At 43.4% G+C, this 20624-nt stretch overlaps 1 protein-coding gene across 3 annotated transcripts in view; it reads left to right on the forward strand.

The window, feature by feature from the left end:
* Positions 1 to 20389, forward strand: part of LOC138723113 (glutamate-rich protein 3-like) — a 36567-nt gene extending 16178 nt beyond the window's left edge. Inside the window, exons 5-11 of one of the 3 annotated variants that reach the window (XM_069862002.1) lie at positions 510 to 638; positions 1873 to 2052; positions 4422 to 4646; positions 7622 to 7801; positions 9142 to 9366; positions 11272 to 11335; positions 20349 to 20389. In XM_069862002.1, the coding sequence (XP_069718103.1) occupies positions 510 to 638; positions 1873 to 2052; positions 4422 to 4646; positions 7622 to 7801; positions 9142 to 9366; positions 11272 to 11313 (981 nt within the window). In that variant the 3' untranslated portion in view covers positions 11314 to 11335; positions 20349 to 20389. Of the gene's footprint in view, positions 1 to 509; positions 639 to 1872; positions 2053 to 4421; positions 4647 to 6132; positions 6190 to 7621; positions 7802 to 9141; positions 9367 to 11271; positions 11336 to 11933; positions 12036 to 20348 lie in introns of those variants that run through there. The other 2 variants (XM_069862001.1, XM_069862003.1) reach the window with 2 other exon arrangements.
* Positions 20390 to 20624: the final 235 nt, after the last annotated feature.

A 20624-nucleotide genomic window follows, 5' to 3' on the forward strand; every position in this document is an offset into this window, starting at 1 on the left:
GCAATTAGTATTGTAATTTAATTCTCCCTTCATACATTCAGTGAAATTGGTTGAGTAGCTAATCTGAAAGGAAAGGAGAAAACCTGATGACTGGGCAAGGGAGGATAAGAAGTGTAGCTTTCTATGTCCAGGAGGGTAATCAGCCCAGTGTGGAGCTCTTGAGAAGAAAAGGCAGGGAGGGGCACTGTCAGAGCAAGGAAATGGCAGATGCACTCAGATTTTGAAAAGAAAAAGGCCTTCGACTAAATCAAGAAATGGGAGATCTACAGAAATAGGCAGAGGAATTGAACTTGGGGAGATGTGCAGCTGTAGAAGGGTGCAGGGGAATCAATCAGAGACTGGAACAAGTCTTTTCCCTCATCTCTCTCTCATTCCTTAAGCAGGTGTTCAATTGGATCTGGGCAATTTGATTATCATAGCTGTCTGATGAAAGACAGAGGGAAGGCAAGCTCAGACATTGCTGTTAAGGATATTTAGCACCTCAGAGACATACATTTCTATTCTTTTAGGTGGAAAAATCCAGAAAATCAGTGGAAGATGCTAGCTCTGTGTACACCCCACATCCACAACTCGGTCCACGAAATCATTATAGGCGCCATCCTTTTGTGGTGGGAGAACCATCTGGTCAGTCACAACTGGTGAGTTTCACCAAATGCTCTATACGCTATAATGTAAGCATGCACAGCCAAAAGTGTGTTCGTACACCTATGACATCTATGCCTAGTGTAAAGCAATGATCACCCTGATTGTTCTACCTGAAGGCTTCGTCTTGCCCGACTCGAGGCTGATTTCCTTTTTGCAGGATTGTGTAGTTAAAAAGAAATCTCCAGAAGCTGAGGTTGCAAGAGTGTCAAATCAGAACCTAGAGAAAAATGGCTTTGCTTTGTGATAAATCTACTTTAATATTTCCTTTTTGTGTGCCTCGTCACCCAAGGCTAGGCTGGTATCCTTACCATAAGTATTGTCAATGAATACTGTGGCTGCAGGCAAGCTTACACATGTTATAAAACCCTGAAAGCAAGGGAGGATTTTTAGAGAACAGAGTTGAAGGTGCGAAGTAAGACTAAAGTTCATTCCAGAAGGCCATGCTTTGGAGTGCTGGCTCAGAAATTTCTTACTCTGTTGATGGGAAGAGAAGGAATGTTAATATACTGTTGAAAAAGAATGATACTGAAGTCCAAGGTCAACTATATAGCGCAGTTTTATCTGGTTCTCCATTTCTATAATGATAGTTGGTGCGGACTGAAGAAAGTTGTTCAGTCCTGAATGACCTTCTCCTCTCCAACCCATACAGAGGGCACGTAGGGCTGTAGTTGATGATCATGGTGAACATCCTTCTCGTCAACACCAAGCCAAGGAGTTTGCCTTTTCCAAGATGGTGACTTAACTCAGTTAAACAGGGATTTTTTTTGGTGGGGGGAGGTGTTTAACATTTCAATGCGGTATTCTGAAGAGTATACAAGGAAAAGATAAAATAAAAAGTGAGAAAAGTGTTCAGCATTGAACAGTCGTGCTTTTGTGGTGTACTGTCTGAATGTCCATGTGGTGAAGCCACCGAAACAGCATGCTGCTACAGTTCCTTTCAGTTCATTACATTTGCTTCAAGGCTGCACTGTGAGGAGACAGTAGCAAAAACTATATTTATGGCCAAGAATTCTTTTGGATGCTCCAGTTTGTGGATACTCAGTTAGCGATGCCTAAAGTGGTCTGGCTCTTTGGAGGCAGTCCAGGAAATTTTGTTTCCCCAGGATACCTGAGAGTCACTCATCACTTCCAAATATATTGATCAGTGCTATTTTTTATTTTAAGAGTCTACTCTGCACTGGAAGTGATCCACTGAGATTTTGTAGCTGTTTTCTTTTTCCTTTTTAGACCTCTTGGCTACCAAATACAGCTCCAGGAAATGCGCTACAACCTCTTCTCCTCCCGCCAGTTTGTATCTCTGCTGCCATAGGGTCTGCGCCGAAGGCTTCAAGCTGTAAACAAAAGCACCACACACTTGAGCCTGATCAGCAGTTTGCCAGTGGGGTGAGGCTGGATTTCATTCTGGAGGTAATGCAGATTCATGGAGAGTTTTATAATAGTGCTTTAGTACTGCAGTCCTTAGAACTGCATACTGCAGGCAACACGCCTTCCAAATATTTATCAGCTTTTATTTAAATGCTCCTTTTTGATCTCTGTTTAATTTTCAAGACATTGTCTTAGTGGTCTAATGCCCAGTTTTTCATCACAGCCCGGAAAAATGTGGTGACTTGTCTTTTATAGTCTAAAATCTCTCTATGTGCAAATTTTTCTACCTCTACATAGATTTTCCTTTATGTAGAGAGGGAAGCAGCCATCTGGGTAAGATCAAGAACTCAGGAATATTTTCACACAGTCTTACAAGATTTCATCTTCACCTACAGCTGAAAAGTAGCAAAAACCATCTTTCTTTTTTTACCATTACTACTGCTAAATCACACTAGCGGGTTCAGAGAATGAGAGCTTTTTGGTGTAGCCAAGCATGATCTTAATATGCATTCAGTTACTTTCAGGTGAGATTTGGACTTGTCTTCTCTTCTAGGAAAAGCATTATGTAATTGACTGTATGATAGGAGTTCCACGGGAATGGAGGATGTTGGATCTGTGGCCACTGACAGGCAGGAAATGCATGAATAACTTTGTGCTGCTGTGCATTTGTTCCATATTATGATGGTCATGATCTTCCCTCCGAGAATTTGCTGACGCTTTCTATGTCTTCTATAATTATGGGTGATTGGGCAACAATGGGCATTGTTTCTTTAATGCTCACAACAGACAAAACAGCTAAATCAGTCATAAAGCATGAAGATGATGCAGAACTCGGATCCAGAGCACGCAATGTTTGCAGAATTTATTCTCTAGAGATGTTTTGCTTTTCAGGGCCTTGGTCCTCTGTTTGCAATTCATTCAGAAGGAGGACTAAACCTCTGCTACAAAGGCAAAGAAGCGTTTTGAACAACTTCTTGTATAATTGGTGCCAAATAGTGTTACTGTTGGAAGATTCTGGCTGACTGCTTTGGAATTTGCTTGCCATCGGAAAGAATGCAGCAGTGCTGTGGGGTTGTGCAGTATTGTGCCTGCCTGGAAGCAGAACTCTGCATGGTTACGAGTAGTATGTGTTTAACAATGATGTTGTCTAGATCTATAAGGGCCACATTTTCAAGCCGCCTGTCCGTTGCTTTGCAAATTAAACCGAAGAGGTTTAGCGTATAAAGGTTTTCATAAACGTAATGGCAAGCACCAAGTGAGGAAATTGTTTGAGAGGCATGAGTGTTACTAATTGTAATGGTGTGAAATCCAGCTGGAATGGTGTGAAATCCAGCTGGAGGCCAGTGACAAGTGGGGTTCCCCAGGGCTCAGTGCTGGGTCCAGCCCTGTTCAATGTCTTCATCAATGATCTGGATGAAGGCATCGAGTGCACCCTTAGCAAGTTTGCGGACGACACTAAACTGGGTGGAAGTGTCGATCTGCTGGAGGGTCGGGAGGCTCTGCAAAGGGATCTGAACAGGCTGGACCGCTGGGCAGAGTCCAATGGCATGAGGTTTAACAAGGCCAAATGCCGGGTCCTGCACTTGGGGCACAACAACCCTATGCAGTGCTACAGACTGGGAGAAGTCTGTCTAGAAAGCTGCCTGGAGGAGAGGGACCTGGGGGTGTTGGTTGACAGCCGACTGAATATGAGCCAGCAGTGTGCCCAGGTGGCCAAGAAGGCCAATGGCATCTTGGCTTGTATCAGAAACGGCGTGACCAGCAGGTCCAGGGAGGTTATCCTCCCTCTGTACTCGGCACTGGTGAGACCGCTCCTCGAATACTGTGTTCAGTTCTGGGCCCCTCACCACAAGAAGGATGTTGAGGCTCTGGAGAGAGTCCAGAGAAGAGCAACAAAGCTGGTGAAAGGGCTGGAGAACAGGCCTTATGAAGAGCGGCTGAGAGAGCTGGGGTTGTTTAGCCTGGAGAAGAGGAGGCTGAGGGGTGACCTCATTGCTCTCTACAACTGCCTGAAAGGACGTTGTAGAGAGGATGGTGCTGGCCTCTTCTCCCAAGTGACAGGGGACAGGACAAGAGGGAATGGCCTCAAGCTCCGCCAGGGGAGGTTTAGGCTAGACGTTAGGAAAAAATTCTTTACAGAAAGGGTCATTGGGCACTGGAACAGGCTGCCCAGGGAGGTGGTTGATTCACCTTCCCTGGAGGTGTTTAAGGCACGGGTGGACGAGGTGCTGAGGGATATGGTTTAGTGTTTGGTAGGAACGGTTGGACTCGGTGATCCGGTGGGTCTCTTCCAACCTGGTTATTCTGTGATTCTGTGATTCTGTAAAGAGCAGTCAAACCATGAGTAGTTCAATATGCTTGGTAGCTATTTTTTGTGTCACCTACTTAACCTGGTTAACATGTTTTTGCAGGGGGAGAGGAGTGAGTTAACACTTATGAATTCAGTGGAATACGTAACTGGTATATCCCCGTATCAACTCCCAGTCATCAATCATATGATACCAGTGCCACCTCCCGCTCTGCAAAAGGGAGACAAGAGCGTAAATGCAGTGAGAGCAGTGAGAACTAGGATGCTCAGAGGCAGATTATTCCATCCCACCACTGCAGCAAATGACAGAGGGCAGCTTTTACCAAAGGTGAGTTATTCCTGTCTGCTTCTCTGTTTATTGTTACGTTACCTTCCCTGTGGGTGTATTTGCCTAAAGCTGAAAGATGTGGCTATCTAGTTTGCATAAAGATTCCCTGAATTTTTGAAAGAAAAAAAAATTATAACTATTAAAATACATAGCTGCCACCCTTTTCTCAGTATACTAAAACATTGGGTGTTTTCCATCAGCTGGGGCTAAAAAGGTGCTTGAACAAAAAGGCGTAGGAACTCTTACTCATGGCCTTCTGTCTTCGTCAATCCTTCTGTCTTAGTCAAGATCCTGCCTCTGACTGTATCTGGTGCCAGAACTTCAGCAGGATGGGGGAAATGCTGTGAGTGTGTGAAAACTTCTTCTGTTACACTCCAGCCAGTCTTGACTGCTGCAAGGAAATTGTAGGAACCCAGGACTGGGAGAGACAATCAAACTTGGTCCCTGCCATTCTGGGAAATTCAATTTCTAGCGACTATCCACTTCTGACTACTGCTGAGCACTGCATTCAAATTTTCAGTCGTTTGCCTCTCCTCACGATGTTTATCTGAACCAGCATGTAACTAATGAAAAGAGTTTGGTGTTGTGTGGGTAGAGCTTGATGCTGTAGTTGTTACAGTAGTGGAAATCCCAGAGAAGTCAATGGTTCTCCCTATGAAGTCACTTGGACGCGTATGGGAAAAGTTGTCATTTTGGCTGACATGTCCTCAACATCCTATCTCTTCGTTAGAGCCTGCATTGAGAAGCATGCGCTGAGAAGCTAGCTGCTTCTTTGAGCAGTTAAAGAACAGTTTTGAATCTTTTTAATTTTAATAATGCGTTTGTGAGCAATTAATCAGGTAAAGAAAGGAGGAGATTTTAATGAAAACCACTGCTCACTATGATAATTGCAGAAGCATTACTTACTGACTGAACTCCTGCTGGTAGAAAGTTGCCACTGTGTAAGCAGTGACCAAGGCACCCTATTAAGGGATTCTGGAGTTGGGTACTTTTGGAACATAAAGCAAAACTGCTTCCTTCAGTGAGAAGTGTAAAGGAGACGCCTGCAGATATACGATCTGTGTCTTTGCTGTGATGCCACGCTAGGACACAGGAACCTGTCTGCAATTAGTATTGTAATTTAATTCTCCCTTCATACATTCAGTGAAATTGGTTGAGTAGCTAATCTGAAAGGAAAGGAGAAAACCTGATGACTGGGCAAGGGAGGATAAGAAATGTAGCTGTCTATGTCCAGGAGGGTAATCAGCCCAGTGTGGAGCTCTTGAGATGAAAAGGCAGGGAGGGGCACTGTCAGAGCAAGGAAATGGCAGATGCACTCAAATTTTGAAAAGAAAAAGGCCTTCGACTAAATCAAGAAATGGGAGATCTACAGAAATAGGCAGAGGAATTGAACTTGGGGAGATCTGCAGCTGTAGAAGGGTGCAGGGGAATCAATCAGAGACTGGAACAAGTCTTCTCCCTCATCTCTCTCTCATTCCTTAAGCAGGTGTTCAATTGGATCTGGGCAATTTGGTTATCATAGCTGTCTGATGAAAGACAGAGGGAAGGCAAGCTCAGACATTGCTGTTAAGGATATTTAGCACCTCAGAGACATACATTTCTGTTCTTTTTGGTGGAAAAATCCAGAAAATCAGTGGAAGATGCTAGCTCTGTGTACACCCCACATCCACCACTCGTTCCACGAAATCATTATAGGCCCCATCCTTTTGTGGTGGGAGAACCATCTGGTCAGTCACAACTGGTGAGTTTCACCAAATGCTCTATACGCTATAATGTAAGCATGCACAGCCAAAAGTGTGTTCGTACACCTATGACATCTATGCCTAGTGTAAAGCAATGATCACCCTGATTGTTCTACCTGAAGGCTTCATCTTGCCCGACTCGAGGCTGATTTCCTTTTTGCAGGATTGTGTAGTTAAAAAGAAATCTCCAGAAGCTGAGGTTGCAAGAGTGTCAAATCAGAACCTAGAGAAAAATGGCTTTGCTTTGTGATAAATCTACTTTAATATTTCCTTTTTGTGTGCCTCATCACCCAAGGCTAGGCTGGTATCCTTACCATAAGTATTGTCAATGAATACTGTGGCTGCAGACAAGCTTACACATGTTATAAAACCCTGAAAGCAAGGGAGGATTTTTAGAGAACAGAGTTGAAGGTGCGAAGTAAGACTAAAGTTCATTCCAGAAGGCCATGCTTTGGAGTGCTGGCTCAGAAATTTCTTACTCTGTTGATGGGAAGAGAAGGAATGTTAATATACTGTTGAAAAAGAATGATACTGAAGTCCAAGGTCAACTATATAGCGCAGTTTTATCTGGTTCTCCATTTCTATAATGATAGTTGGTGCGGACTGAAGAAAGTTGTTCAGTCCTGAATGACCTTCTCCTCTCCAACCCATACAGAGGGCACGTAGGGCTGTAGTTGATGATCATGGTGAACATCCTTCTCGTCAACACCAAGCCAAGGAGTTTGCCTTTTCCAAGATGGTGACTTAACTCAGTTAAACAGGGATTTTTTTTGGTGGGGGGAGGTGTTTAACATTTCAATGCGGTATTCTGAAGAGTATACAAGGAAAAGATAAAATAAAAAGTGAGAAAAGTGTTCAGCATTGAACAGTCGTGCTTTTGTGGTGTACTGTCTGAATGTCCATGTGGTGAAGCCACCGAAACAGCATGCTGCTACAGTTCCTTTCAGTTCATTACATTTGCTTCAAGGCTGCACTGTGAAGAGACAGTAGCAAAAACTATATTTATGGCCAAGAATTCTTTTGGATGCTCCAGTTTGTGGATACTCAGTTAGCGATGCCTAAAGTGGTCTGGCTCTTTGGAGGCAGTCCAGGAAATTTTGTTTCCCCAGGATACCTGAGAGTCACTCATCACTTCCAAATATATTGATCAGTGCTATTTTTTATTTTAAGAGTCTACTCTGCACTGGAAGTGATCCACTGAGATTTTGTAGCTGTTTTCTTTTTCCTTTTTAGACCTCTTGGCTACCAAATACAGCTCCAGGAAATACGCTACAACCTCTTCTCCTCCCGCCAGTTTGTATCTCTGCTGCCATAGGGTCTGCGCCGAAGGCTTCAAGCTGTAAACAAAAGCACCACACACTTGAGCCTGATCAGCAGTTTGCCAGTGGGGTGAGGCTGGATTTCGTTCTGGAGGTAATGCAGATTCATGGAGAGTTTTATAATAGTGCTTTAGTACTGCAGTTCGCAGAACTGCATACTGCAGGCAACACGCCTTCCAAATATTTATCAGCTTTTATTTAAATGCTCCTTTTTGATCTCTGTTTAATTTTCAAGACATTGTCTTAGTGGTCTAATGCCCAGTTTTTCATCACAGCCCGGAAAAATGTGGTGACTTGTCTTTTATAGTCTAAAATCTCTCTATGTGCAAATTTTTCTACCTCTACATAGATTTTCCTTTATGTAGAGAGGGAAGCAGCCATCTGGGTAAGATCAAGAACTCAGGAATATTTTCACACAGTCTTACAAGATTTCATCTTCACCTACAGCTGAAAAGTAGCAAAAACCATCTTTCTTTTTTTACCATTACTACTGCTAAATCACACTAGCGGGTTCAGAGAATGAGAGCTTTTTGGTGTAGCCAAGCATGATCTTAATATGCATTCAGTTACTTTCAGGTGAGATTTGGAGTTGTCTTCTCTTCTAGGAAAAGCATTATGTAATTGACTGTATGATAGGAGTTCCACGGGAATGGAGGATGTTGGATCTGTGGCCACTGACAGGCAGGAAATGCATGAATAACTTTGTGCTGCTGTGCATTTGTTCCATATTATGATGGTCATGATCTTCCCTCCGAGAATTTGCTGACGCTTTCTATGTCTTCCATAATTATGGGTGATTGGGCAACAATGGGCATTGTTTCTTTAATGCTCACAACAGACAAAACAGCTAAATCAGTCATAAAGCATGAAGATGATGCAGAACTCGGATCCAGAGCACGCAATGTTTGCAGAATTTATTCTCTAGAGATGTTTTGCTTTTCAGGGCCTTGGTCCTCTGTTTGCAATTCATTCAGAAGGAGGACTAAACCTCTGCTACAAAGGCAAAGAAGCGTTTTGAACAACTTCTTGTATAATTGGTGCCAAATAGTGTTACTGTTGGAAGATTCTGGGTGACTGCTTTGGAATTTGCTTGCCATCTGAAAGAATGCAGCAGTGCTGTGGGGTTGTGCGGTATTGTGCCTGCCTGGAAGCAGAACTCTGCATGGTTACGAGTAGTATGTGTTTAACAATGATGGTGTCTAGATCTATAAGGGCCACATTTTCAAGCCGCCTGTCCGTTGCTTTGCAAATTAAACCGAAGAGGTTTAGCGTATAAAGGTTTTCATAAACGTAATGGCAAGCACAAAGTGAGGAAATTGTTTGAGAGGCATGAGTGTTACTAATTGTAAAGAGCAGTCAAACCATGAGTAGTTCAATATGCTTGGTAGCTATTTTTTGTGTCACCTACTTAACCTGGTTAACATGTTTTTGCAGGGGGAGAGGAGTGAGTTAACACTTATGAATTCAGTGGAATACGTAACTGGTATATCCCCGTATCAACTCCCAGTCATCAATCATATGATACCAGTGCCACCTCCCGCTCTGCAAAAGGGAGACAAGAGCGTAAATGCAGTGAGAGCAGTGAGAACTAGGATGCTCAGAGGCAGATTATTCCATCCCACCACTGCAGCAAATGACAGAGGGCAGCTTTTACCAAAGGTGAGTTATTCCTGTCTGCTTCTCTGTTTATTGTTACGTTACCTTCCCTGTGGGTGTATTTGCCTAAAGCTGAAAGATGTGGCTATCTAGTTTGCATAAAGATTCCCTGAATTTTTGAAAGAAAAAAAAATTATAACTATTAAAATACATAGCTGCCACCCTTTTCTCAGTATACTAAAACATTGGGTGTTTTCCATCAGCTGGGGCTAAAAAGGTGCTTGAACAAAAAGGCGTAGGAACTCTTACTCATGGCCTTCTGTCTTCGTCAATCCTTCTGTCTTAGTCAAGATCCTGCCTCTGACTGTATCTGGTGCCAGAACTTCAGCAGGATGGGGGAAATGCTGTGAGTGTGTGAAAACTTCTTCTGTTACACTCCAGCCAGTCTTGACTGCTGCAAGGAAATTGTAGGAACCCAGGACTGGGAGAGACAATCAAACTTGGTCCCTGCCATTCTGGGAAATTCAATTTCTAGCGACTATCCACTTCTGACTGCTGCTGAGCACTGCATTCAAATTTTCAGTCGTTTGCCTCTCCTCACGATGTTTATCTGAACCAGCATGTAACTAATGAAAAGAGTTTGGTGTTGTGTGGGTAGAGCTTGATGCTGTAGTTGTTACAGTAGTGGAAATCCCAGAGAAGTCAATGGTTCTCCCTATGAAGTCACTTGGACGCGTATGGGAAAAGTTGTCATTTTGGCTGACATGTCCTCAACATCCTATCTCTTCGTTAGAGCCTGCATTGAGAAGCATGCGCTGAGAAGCTAGCTGCTTCTTTGAGCAGTTAAAGAACAGTTTTGAATCTTTTTAATTTTAATAATGCGTTTGTGAGCAATTAATCAGGTAAAGAAAGGAGGAGATTTTAATGAAAACCACTGCTCACTATGATAATTGCAGAAGCATTACTTACTGACTGAACTCCTGCTGGTAGAAAGTTGCCACTGTGTAAGCAGTGACCAAGGCACCCTATTAAGGGATTCTGGAGTTGGGTACTTTTGGAACATAAAGCAAAACTGCTTCCTTCAGTGAGAAGTGTAAAGGAGACGCCTGCAGATATACGATCTGTGTCTTTGCTGTGATGCCACGCTAGGACACAGGAACCTGTCTGCAATTAGTATTGTAATTTAATTCTCCCTTCATACATTCAGTGAAATTGGTTGAGTAGCTAATCTGAAAGGAAAGGAGAAAACCTGATGACTGGGCAAGGGAGGATAAGAAATGTAGCTATCTATGTCCAGGAGGGTAATCAGCCCAGTGTGGAGCTCTTGAGAAGAAAAGGCAGGGAGGGGCACTGTCAGAGCAAGGAAATGGCAGATGCACTCAAATTTTGAAAAGAAAAAGGCCTTCGACTAAATCAAGAAATGGGAGATCTACAGAAATAGGCAGAGGAATTGAACTTGGGGAGATGTGCAGCTGTAGAAGGGTGCAGGGGAATCAATCAGAGACTGGAACAAGTCTTCTCCCTCATCTCTCTCTCATTCCTTAAGCAGGTGTTCAATTGGATCTGGGCAATTTGGTTATCATAGCTGTCTGATGAAAGACAGAGGGAAGGCAAGCTCAGACATTGCTGTTAAGGATATTTAGCACCTCAGAGACATACATTTCTGTTCTTTTTGGTGGAAAAATCCAGAAAATCAGTGGAAGGTGCTAGCTCTGTGTACACCCCACATCCACCACTCGTTCCACGAAATCATTATAGGCCCCATCCTTTTGTGGTGGGAGAACCATCTGGTCAGTCACAACTGGTGAGTTTCACCAAATGCTCTATACGCTATAATGTAAGCATGCACAGCCAAAAGTGTGTACGTACACCTATGACATCTATGCCTAGTGTAAAGCAATGATCACCCTGATTGTTCTACCTGAAGGCTTCGTCTTGCCCGACTCGAGGCTGATTTCCTTTTTGCAGGATTGTGTAGTTAAAAAGAAATCCCACCACTGCAGCAAATGACACAGGGCACCTTTTACCAAAGGTGAGTTATTCCTGTCTGCTTGTCTATTTATTGTTACCTTGCCTTTCTTGTGTTCTCTGCTCTGGCCCTGCTGGGGCTATCGTCCTTTCCCTTTACTGAGTGCTCCCATTGCCTGCTGTAACTGGCTGACCTTGCCCTTTTTGCCTGAATCCCATCTTGTTTCAGTTGACAGAGATTTAAAACAAAAAAAAAGACTGGGGAGAGGCTGCCCTTGCTGAAGTTTGTCCAGGGCTGTTTCTTGTGGCAAACCAAGATATTTGTGGTATAAAATATTTGTGATATAAAAATGATGCATGGCAGGTCCAGCTGCATGCTCAGGATGTGCCATTTCCCAGTGCCACCTCAGGCCAGTCGCTGTGGCCAGCAGGCTGCCTCCAACTCTGCCTGCCCCTGTGGGAGAGGTGGTGAGCTCAGGCTGTGCCTTGACTTGCTCCTTATTGTAATGCCTTTTTCAGAGAAAGTCAAATTTAGAGAGAGACTTTAATTTTTACTTCCTATTCCTATTTTTACTTTTGTAATTCTGCAGTGCTACTGCTTAGCTTCCTCATTAATCCCTGTGGATGTGTGTTTGTGATTAATCACGCCTTTTTCCTTCCAGGAGGTGGGCACCTTTCTGACAGGTGCCTAAGGAGGCCTCAGTTCTAACAACACAGTTGGAATCTCAAATGATTTTTTATACGGAAAATAAATCTCCTTATTCCCTTAATTCTCACTGTCTGGGTAATTGTTTATTTGCCTAATTGGTTCTGCATCAGATACTCTTCATTTCTGTCCTTGGCATTCTGTCACTTCAGTACTTGAGAAGCATTGATGGGAAGAAAAAGAGATGAGCAATAAAATCGGAAAGGTGAGAAATGATGGCCCTGAGGGACAGCTGGTGTGTCAGCAGTGGCAGCTCTCCCTCACAATTTAGCTTTGTGGCCTCGCTGCTCTATGTGCGGTGAGCTCACTGTAGCCGTGGAATGACTGAATTTTAAGTGGAAATCACTGACATCCCTGTGTCTGCTGGTGCCTGAGATTTCAAACAGTGCAGCCTTGGCTGGAAAGAGAAAGATTCTTTTATGCGTATGCATGAAGAAAGTCTTTACCTGTAGATCTGAGCAAAGTTATCTGTCAAACATTACAACTCATCAGGCTGGTAGCTTGGAATGAAATCTAGACCTTGTTGATGTAAGAATGCTAATTCTGTGGTAGCGTCATTTGTTTTAGGATTTCACTTGGGACCTGAGTGAGGAGATGAGAGTAATGTGATAACAGACCATTCCTCTGCAGAAGCCTTTGGCTGGATTTAATTAATTCATTTAGTTTGTAAGCCACTTTGTTACTAATTAGCCATGTCAATCCACATTTATCTTACTTTGTGCTACAATATGTTAGCTTTCTCCAGCTTTCTCCATTACTTGTATTTTTTTTTCATCACAACAGATTTTTCTCCTGTAATGAAAATATCTTGCATTTTACTTTTGACTTTGCCCAGCTCTTAATTTTTCTGATCCTTTCAGTGGCTACTGATTTTGTTTGTTTTGTTTTTAATGTGTTAATCATACTTGATGCATCATTCAGTAACTTTATTACATTTTTGCTACTCTGTCTGTGAAGAACATGATACTTTTTGATGATAGTGTGCTCCTGTGATTCCTGTCTGTAGTCTTAGATTCTCTAATGCCTTTAAAAAGAGCAAATGCAAAGGCAAAAGGAGATTACTGAAGCTAACTTCTGTTTGCTTAAAGAGAACTTCATTAGTTGTGAATTCCATTTCCTGTCTCACAGTATGATTGTTTTATTTTAGAGTATGAGGAACATTTTGAAGCAGATGAAGAAGGTAATGATTAGGAACAAGCTAGCGAGCAGATGAATGGAGTGTCAAAGTCATCTTCAGATGATAAAAACCTTGATTTAGACTATGAAAAGGAGAGTAACTTATCACAGAAGGCAACGCAGGCCTCTGACAGTGAGAAAGATGAAAGTGACAGTGCGTCAGAGGATGAAGGCATCGAGTGCACCCTTAGCAAGTTTGCGGACGACACTAAGCTGGGTGGAAGTGTCGATCTGCTGGAGGGTCGGGAGGCTCTGCAAAGGGATCTCGACAGGCTGGACTGCTGGGCTGAGTCCAATGGCATGAGGTTTAACAAGGTCAAATGCCGGGTCCTGCACTTGGGGCACAACAACCCTGTGCAGTGCTACAGACTAGGAGAAGTCTGGCTGGAAAGCTGCCTGGAGGAGAAGGACCTGGGGGTGTTGGTTGACAGGGACTGAACATGAGCCAGCAGTGGCCCAGGTGGCCAAGAAGGCCAATGGCATCTTGGCTTGTATCAGAAACGGCGTGACCAGCAGGTCCAGGGAGGTTATTCTCCCTCTGTACTCAGCACTGGTGAGACCGCTCCTCGAATCCTGTGTTCAGTTCTGGGCCCCTCACCACAAAAAGGATGTTGAGGCTCTGGAACGAGTCCAGAGAAGAGCAACAAAGCTGGTGAGGGGGCTGGAGAGCAGGCCTTACGAGGAGCGGCTGAGAGAGCTGGGGTTGTTTAGCCTGGAGAAGAGGAGGCTGAGGGGAGACCTCATTGCTCTCTACAACTACCTGAAAGGAGGTTGTAGAGAGGAGGGTGCTGGCCTCTTCTCCCAAGTGACAGGGGACAGGACAAGAGGGAATGGCCTCAAGCTCCGCCAGGGGAGGTTTAGGCTGGACATTAGGAAAAAAATTTTCACAGAAAGGGTCATTGGGCACTGGAACAGGCTGCCCAGGGAGGTGGTTGAGTCACCTTCCCTGGAGGTGTTTAAGGCACGGGTGGATGAGGTGCTAAGGGGGATGGTTTAGTGTTTGATAGGAATGGTTGGACTTGATGATCTGGTAGGTCTTTTCCAACCTGGTTATTCTATGATTCTATGATAAACAAGGTTAGTTTTTTCATAATGAATCTTAGAGAAGTTGACCTAATGCATACTTTACATTTTGTGCATGTCCAGTATGGATGTTGAGTCTGTGTAGGAAACTCATGCAATTCCTACTGAATTTGTAAAAGATGGACATTTTATCTGTTCTTGTTAATTCTGCCATCTGTCACTGAAATGCAGCCAAACCCACTGGCCATGTAAGCATGTGCCAGTCCACAGCAGGCCCTGCTGAACTATTTAGTTACAGAAATGGAGATGGAGCCAGTCAGAAAATTAGCTCTAAATACTTAGGGCAGATCAGCACTTCAGGTCAATGGTCACTGACACCTGAGAAGCTGTGACTACTTACGCTTCCTGAGGATTTGCGCTTATATCCAAGGAGTCACCAGGAAACCCAACATCCCATCTTGTATTTTAGAAGTGCTGTCTTTAATGGCCCTGAATAGTCAGAACCTCAGCTGTGCCCTTGGGTGCATGACTGACTCAGTCCTGGCCCTGGGAGGAAATGCTGTCAGCTCAGCTGACTGTTCTCCTGCAGCGGTCAGGCGGTTTGGGAGGATCATTCTTCAAGACTGGCTGTTAATGAGCAAGAGCTGGAGTCAGTGAGATAGTCCGTGGTTCTTGATCCAAATGTAGGTACAAAAGTGTGCAGTGAAGTGTCCAAGGCAGTCACTATTAATTCAGAAAGATTAAACTGCTCTGGAATCATTTTTCTGTAGAATAAATAGCGTTTCCTGCCATTCACTTTTTTTGGGTCAGCACTTCTAATGTCTAGTGTTTTAAATATTGACCTTCATGCAGTCCAAGTCATACATCTTCATAAATTATCCCAGAGAAAACTTGCAGGCAATTTCTCATTTATTAGACAAACAATGAAATTCCATCCACCACACAGTGAATAAGTCAGGAGTGTCTTTTCCTTCTAGAACAGGGGTTTATTGCCCTCTAACATTTCTCCTCAATGGCTTTGTTAGATCCTGAACTGACTTACATGCCTCTTGCTTGTCATAATGTACCAAGACTTCTCCATTTACTGCTAGTTTAAAATTAATTGCTTTATCTTCCTTACATTTGAGAGTCCTATTGTGCAAACTGTTTCTCGAATTAAATGGAAACGTTACTTTCACATTTTTGTTTCCCGGTGAATTAAATAAAGGTAATATAACTGTTTGTGAGAAGGTTGAGGCTGCAAGAGAGATGCAGTCTTTCTATAGAGTATAAAATCCAACAGAAATTCAAATGAGGTTTGAAAAATGCTTGCTTATAAAATCACTGCAGTGATCGAAAATAATCTTAATTTATATTTTCTTGTGATTGAACACAAACTGCCTATGATCTGCGATGAAATAGGAGTGATGATAGGAATGGTTGGACTCGATGACCTAAGAGATCTTTTTCAACCTAGTGACTCTGTGATTCTGTGTGATTCTGTGATCTTTTATTCCTCTTTCCTATTTGTTCATTTTTAATATTTCCCCCTTTGTTATAATATCTTTTTATGTTAAGATGTCACTTCATAAGCAATTTAGTCCACAAGATGTGTTCATTTTAAGTGCAGGTTTGTTTTGCATCTACTCATGGAGTCAAGCACAGCACACAAAATGCGTCATTGATGTCCTCAGTGCTCCTTCCTGTGTGATGGAATTGATGTTGAGGCCCCTTGCAGATCCTCCAGCATCCAATGCTGTGCATGCAGAGCATGTGCTGAGGGCAGGGAACTGGTGTGAACTTAATTGTCCGCTGAGACAGGGTGTGGAAGTGTGATCCTGAGGTTGTAACAGATTGCAGCGAATCCAGCCTTGGTCTGTCCCCCTTTGGTGGCGTAGCTGTACTCATAGCGTGCATTCAAAGCAGCCCTGCTGCTATCTTTATATTCTGTTTCTAGCTCTCATCTGTGTTAAATCATGCTAGGCACATGAAAACTGTTCTGGGAGTTCCTTAGCTGTTCTATTTCTTAGCCCTAAAGCGTGACGTGTTTCCCATTGCTTTAAAACTGAGTTGCCATCTGGACTGGCGAGGCTTATACCTGGGTGCGATTTGCCAACTTTGTATAAGCGTAGTTACATAAACACCCTGTGACTTGATCTCTGCAGCTAGAGCCGTGTCCTGTCCAGAGGGACGTTTGCCAGTTTGATCTGGCAAAGTAGGTCTTCATGGGAAGCATTACTGGGACATTGTGCTGTTGATAGTAACTTGTTTTCTCTTGGCTTGCAGGGGATAACAGAGCTGTGCTGTTTTTTAGATCTGTTACCTACAGAACCTACAGTTCTGTCCTAGAGACAAACACAAACCTATGACCACCTGGAGATTACCTACGCCCTGTGTCTCTGTGGAATTTAACTTTAATTGCTGCTAGCTTCAACTTTCATCTCCTTGTAACCTGAAATTCCATGTGCTCCGTGCATTTACTGTGCCTTGAATTCATCTGCTGAGCCTTTGACCTGTACTTTTTTTTTAAGAACTCCCTTGCTTTCACTTGAGCTCGTGTGTTAGTATTGGTGGACCAAGATTTTAGACAGCAAGCTTTTGGGCATACACGCTATGTTTTTGTGTTTTGTTTCAGTAATCGGTGCACTAATCCACTTGTAATAGGTGAGTGCTGCTACGGTAGAACTGACTTGCTAATAGTAATAGGACCTGGATTTTTATAAGTATATGCTGTGGACAGATTCTGTTTCATCTTAGTTCAGTGTATCGTTACACTTGGTCAAGACTATCTGAGTTCATTAGGCCCCTTGGGTCAGTTCAGCACAGTTTTGGCATAATACTCAGGTGCCAAAGATGTTATTTTTGCATACAGTGTTATGAATCGGACATGAATCAAGACTGTATAAGACAGACTTTGGCATTCAGATCCCCGTAGACCATAAGCAGGTGAATAAATTGGAAAGAATCACTGACAATTCCTGTAGTACAATATGTAAACTGCATATTTGAGTTGTTCTGTCACTGAACTTGCTTGTTTGTATGCTTCAGGAGTGATGGTGCTTTCTGGGAGTCTAAACATACGTCTCATTAGAACAGAGGTGCAAAGCCAGTAAAAGCTGGAAGTGCCTGAGATTCGTAACTGGGTGTTGGCTGCCTGGTAATTTGTGCCTGAAATCCATTGCAACAGAGATCCTAGAGGATCCTGCATTGGGTACAACTAGTTATCCTTGCTGCCAGTCTCCGTGATGATGATTAAATTAGAATGAGCGTATGCCTGATTTCTTCCCCGGAGACGTAGCTTCTCTGCCCCACCACTGAAGTGTGCTGGGAGGTGCAGCTGTTTCTTTTTGCTACTTTTAAGGAAAATTGAGTTTTCTTGAACTGATAGTCTGACATCGATGCAAGGCAGTCCATTAGTTTAGAACTTCAGTTTCCATTGAAACACACCTTCTTTGTTCTTGTTTTAAAATTAATGGGAGTAGTTGTCATATTTTAGGGAAGTTTTAGCTTCCATATTTGAGATTTTTTTTTAAAAGCAGTCCTGCCAAGTTTTTCTAATACATTGCAGATGCAAACGATAATTTAAAATGCTACAAAAAATGGCAATGAGCCTTCCTCAGATCCACAGAGGAAGAAGAAGCATAGAGGGTGGAAGACTGCAGCTGTAGGAATTCTGGGCCTGAATTCTGCCTCTGGCCTTTAGGCAGCAGCAAATGCTAAGGAAAAATATAAAAAAGGGCAAGAATACTGTGATGCTTCTGCACTGTCTCCTCCCATCCCTTTAATTAGCTGGTGTCCAGGGTGGTCTACCAATTGGACCTAAGCAGATTTTCCTTCCTTGAGTTTGACTAATCTTTTCTTGAACCCATCTGAATGCTGGACACCAGCAGTGCTGTGTATCACCAAACTCTACTGTTCAGCCAAATGTTCGATGAAGAATATTGCGCTTTTTTTTTTCCTCAAATATTCCATTTATGAAATTCGTATGATGGTCCCTGTATGTTTTTTTAAGAGGAAAATGTAAAATTCATTTCCCCTGCACCTGAACACGAGACACCTGCTGTTACCAATAAAAATGAAAATGTAAATGTAAACGTAAACGGTGGCAGAAATAATCAAAAAGCAGCAAAATCTTTGCCGACTCCTACAAGCTTCTCAGTCCAGAGCAGCCGCTGGTCTGAGCTCTCCTGTGGCCTGGCTCGGCAGAGCCCAGTGGCTCTTCCAGTCTCCACTTCTCCGAGTGTACGAAATGCCTCTAAGAACACAGCTGGCTTCCCGAGCAGCCGTACGGCAGGGAGGAGGCTGAGGGGCGACCTCATTGCTCTCTACAACTACCTGAAAGGAGGTTGTGGAGAGGAGGGTGCTGGCCTCTTCTCCCAGGTGACAGGGGACAGGACAAGAGGGAATGGCCTCAAGCTCCGCCAGGGGAGGTTCAGGCTGAACATTAGGAAAAAAATTTTCACAGAAAGGGTCATTGGGCACTGGAACAGGCTGCCCAGGGAGGGGGTTGAGTCACCTTCCCTGGAGGTGTTTAAGGCACAGGTGGACGAGGTGCTGAGGAGCAGGGTTTAGTGATTGATGGGAGTGGTTGGACTTGATGATCTGGTAGGTTTGTTCCAATCTGGTGATTCTATGATCCTATGAAATGCTGCGTGGCCAAGCAGAACCAGAGCCCCAGCCCTAACCAGGAGGGCAGTGTGCTGGCACGCGTGACATGCAGAGTGCCAAGTGGAGAGGCCAGGCTCCTCGCAGCCTCCTTCCACCACCAAGGAGGCAGAGGTGGAAAAAATTACCAGGTGGCAAGCTCTTGCCCACATGAAGGGGAGAATATATTTAAATATTTAGAGCACTCTCCTGAACATTCTATCATGTCTGGCACAGATACACACAGTCTATAAAATGTGTTGGTGTTTCTCTTAGCCTATTTTATTTAACCATTAGAAGTGTGTGCTGTGAGCATTCTCCTTGGAGATCCTCTTCTCCAGCCCTGTATACAGTTGCAGACACAGTCATCTCTTTGTGCGAGGTCTAGACTTCCAAATGCACTCCTCCTCCATTTGGCCACCAAATCAGAGTAACAGGTTTTTAAAAGAGTCAGCACATCAGGTGATCCCTGTGAAATTTGACTGTCCAGTGATTGTGTGGAAAGTAAGCTGGTTGGAAAAACAATCCTCTTCAGCCCCCTGAGCTCCTAGAAGGGGCAGGGTCCCTCTCAAACCAGCTGTTTGGTGGGTGCCTACATCATCAGGTATCAGAGAATGGTCCCAAGCTTCACAGACCGAAAACTGGCCTTGCCCTCATGTGGCAGGATCCTCCAGGTGCCGCAGGAGTTCTCTGCGTGTCATCCATTGCTTGCATCCTTGTGACGACAGGAGACTGACAGCTTAGAACTCAGTGTGAGACGGCTGCTTAAACAACTTGTCCATTCTATGCTAAAAATGGCCCTTGGCAATGTAAAATGCTGCCTTCCCTCCTCTCACAAGCAAGAATTATTATTTCCTTCAAATGCTGGCGTGTAGGCTCCCTCTGCTTCACTTGAAGTACAACACAGGAGATACAAAAGCAGCTTTACAGCTTCACATGCCTTCAAGTTTGTTCTTTCCGCTGTAGCTGGGATGCACACGCCACAATTCAGGCGCAGCTATCATTTCCCTGCTGCATTTCCATATCCTTCTGTAATTTTATCATGCAAGTGATGCAAAGTTGCATGCATTTATATGTATATATTGATATATACAAGCAGGCAAAGATTTACATGTATATTCAGTGTGACAGCCCTGGTTTGCAGGAAGAGCTTGAAATAAGACAATCCGCATATGCCATTTTAAAAATACAATATTTTACGATAAAACAAGATTTCTGTTAGACTTTTAATGGGGCTACAGCTCTCACAAGCAATAGAACAGTATGGGTGGTACTGTTATTGTGAGGAGAAAGTGCGGATTGTGGTGCCTTGATGCCAGGAATTGGGCAAGGTGCCTTGGGGGATCCCTGTTCCAGGACTCTGTCCCTTCTTTCTCTCCATGGGGGAATATGGGCATTACTGCTGTGCTCTTTAGATATCTCCACAGTTTGAGTGGATTTTCGTTATAATAATATGCTTAAAGGATATTTTCTTTCGTTAAAGAAAACAAAAGCATTGTTTATTTCAAACCTGACAAAGATTTGTGTGCCATTTACTTCCATCCTGCAGACACCAGGAAGCATAACGTCTACTGAAAACTTATTTTGCCACTCCTGCTTATCTCTGAATTCATCAGTAGGAGCACAGAGATTCAAGAAAATTGTTCATCATAAAGTACCAGGTAATATCCATTGTGTGGTGTTCTAATTTTAAAAGAAATAAAAATATTTTGAAATTGACGTTTCTTCTCATGGCATCGATGGCTGTTGTGTTAGCATTATTTCTGCACCTCTCCTTTTTATTGAAACAGATAAAAGTGTTCTGCATGTTAGAAGTCAACCTTGG

This window comes from Phaenicophaeus curvirostris, chromosome 8 (genome assembly GCF_032191515.1).
Source record: "Phaenicophaeus curvirostris isolate KB17595 chromosome 8, BPBGC_Pcur_1.0, whole genome shotgun sequence".
NCBI lineage: Eukaryota > Metazoa > Chordata > Aves > Cuculiformes > Cuculidae > Phaenicophaeus > Phaenicophaeus curvirostris.